Below are 2,467 nucleotides of genomic sequence, written 5' to 3' on the forward strand. Positions count from 1 at the left end.
TTCAAACCTATCCCAGGTGTCCTTTTTCCTATACCATCTCATCTCTATTTACTCTTTTATGGTTAGACAGAAATCACTATACGTGAAATTGTTTCCTGACTATGTCTGTCTGTTACATGTAGGGGAACAGTACTATCCGTTAATTTGGTAGCCATCCAGTAGCAGAATCCTTGTCATCTTCTCCTCCCAGCATTCCCCTGCTCAAAGCACTGGGCTCTGAGGTATTCTTACTGACCAAGGTCTTCATCGTCTTGATCTGGAATTTATTCAATGAAGAAAGACAACCTCACAGTGGTGAGTGAGTTTATTTTCCAGGGTTTCTCCAGCTTTCATGAACATAAGTTCACCCTCTTTGTGGTATTTCTTACCTTGTATCTCTTAACCCTGACTGGCAATGTCATCATTGTGACAATTATCAGTATTGATCGACACCTTCACACCCCCATGTACTTCTTTCTTAGTATGCTTTCCACTTCAGAGACAGTGTACACATTGGTCATTGTACCACGGATGCTCTTTAGCCTCATAGGGCTAAGTCACCCCATCTCCTTGGCTGGCTGTGCCACCCAGATGTTCTTTTTTATCACTTTGGCCATCAATAACTGCTTTCTGCTTACAGCAATGGGCTATGACCGCTACGTGGCTATCTGTAATCCCTTGAGGTACACGGTCATCATGAACAAGAGGATGTGTGCCCAGCTCATGTGGGGTGCCTGCAGCATAGGACTGCTCGTGGCCACAGTTCAGATTTCATCTGTGTTCAGGCTGCCTTTTTGTGATAGAGAGGTGGCCCATTATTTCTGTGACATCCGCCCGGTTATGAAACTCTCCTGTGCTGATACCACACTACATGACATAGTTAATTTTATCGTCAGCTCATTGGTTATTGTGGTGCCCATGGGTTTGGTCTTCATCTCTTACATCCTCATAATCTCCACCATCCTCAAAATTGCCTCTGCTGAGGGCCGGAAGAAGGCTTTTGCAACTTGTGCTTCCCACCTCACGGTGGTCGTCATCCACTATGGCTGTGCCTCCATTGCCTACCTCAAGCCCAAGTCAGAGAACACCAGGGATCAGGACCAGCTGATCTCAGTGACCTACACTGTTTTCACTCCACTCCTTAATCCTGTTGTGTACACTTTGAGGAACAAGGAAGTCAAGGATGCTCTTCGCCGTGTTATTGGCAAAAAATCTATTCCCTAAATTCTTTGGCAATTTAATGTACAGTCTATTATAGTCTGGGTATTTTTGTAAGCTCAAAAAATGTTTAATCCTATCATTCATTCTCTACCCAGAGAGAGTTGCAAAGTTTGGTGGTAAGCTGCATTAAAGAATTAAGAGTCTCTCTGACCTGACTCTCGTTTTCACCATCTTCTCCTGTATCTTCTACTGATATTGTAGATTACCACCCAAGGTACTGTCAGATGCTGCTCTCAGGGCAGAAAACTGGCTCTGAATCATAAGCAGGGAGATTGCTAATCATTATCAGTTTGTTGATGGCAGAAAAGTGGGCTGCAATACACCTACTTGAAGTGTTGGGTTGCAAGCTCAACCTAAAAGTCAGATAGATATAAGCTCTAAAACTTCAGACAGGACATAGTCAGTGTACAGTATGTGTCTGAAAAACAGTTGAAACTACCTTTCTCACTTATCGTCACTCTCTCCTGTAGGTGGTGGCAAGAGTTACAGATTTTGACATTCCAGAGTCAGAGAACACCAGGGATCAGGACCAGCTGATCTCAGTGACCTACACTGTTTTCACTCCACTCCTTAATCCTGTTGTGTACACTTTGAGGAACAAGGAAGTCAAGGATGCTCTTCGCCGTGTTATTGGCAAAAAATCTATTCCCTAAATTCTTTGGCAATTTAATGTACAGTCTATTATAGTCTGGGTATTTTTGTAAGCTCAAAAAATGTTTAATCCTATCATTCATTCTCTACCCAGAGAGAGTTGCAAAGTTTGGTGGTAAGCTGCATTAAAGAATTAAGAGTCTCTCTGACCTGACTCTCGTTTTCACCATCTTCTCCTGTATCTTCTACTGATATTGTAGATTACCACCCAAGGTACTGTCAGATGCTGCTCTCAGGGCAGAAAACTGGCTCTGAATCATAAGCAGGGAGATTGCTAATCATTATCAGTTTGTTGATGGCAGAAAAGTGGGCTGCAATACACCTACTTGAAGTGTTGGGTTGCAAGCTCAACCTAAAAGTCAGATAGATATAAGCTCTAAAACTTCAGACAGGACATAGTCAGTGTACAGTATGTGTCTGAAAAACAGTTGAAACTACCTTTCTCACTTATCGTCACTCTCTCCTGTAGGTGGTGGCAAGAGTTACAGATTTTGACATTCCAGAAGAAATATTATTAACTTTAAACATTCTCACCTATTTTGTAGACCCATTAAATTATTCTTTCCAATTTTGTTGAGGCTCATCATGTTAGAACTATATCCTCAGTGAAAGAAAA

At 42.2% G+C, this 2,467-nt stretch overlaps 1 protein-coding gene across 1 annotated transcript; it reads left to right on the forward strand.

Annotated features, from left to right (window-relative positions):
- The first annotated feature begins 270 nt into the window (after nucleotides 1–270).
- On the forward strand, nucleotides 271–1,203 carry LOC102468742 (olfactory receptor 10J1). Its single transcript, XM_006168873.1, has one exon. It carries the CDS (start codon nucleotides 271–273, stop codon nucleotides 1,201–1,203), a length of 933 nt encoding a protein of 310 aa, XP_006168935.1.
- Nucleotides 1,204–2,467: the final 1,264 nt, after the last annotated feature.

The sequence above is a fragment of the Tupaia chinensis genome, unplaced genomic scaffold (assembly GCF_000334495.1).
Source record: "Tupaia chinensis unplaced genomic scaffold, TupChi_1.0 Scaffold146187_1, whole genome shotgun sequence".
Lineage (NCBI taxonomy): Eukaryota > Metazoa > Chordata > Mammalia > Scandentia > Tupaiidae > Tupaia > Tupaia belangeri.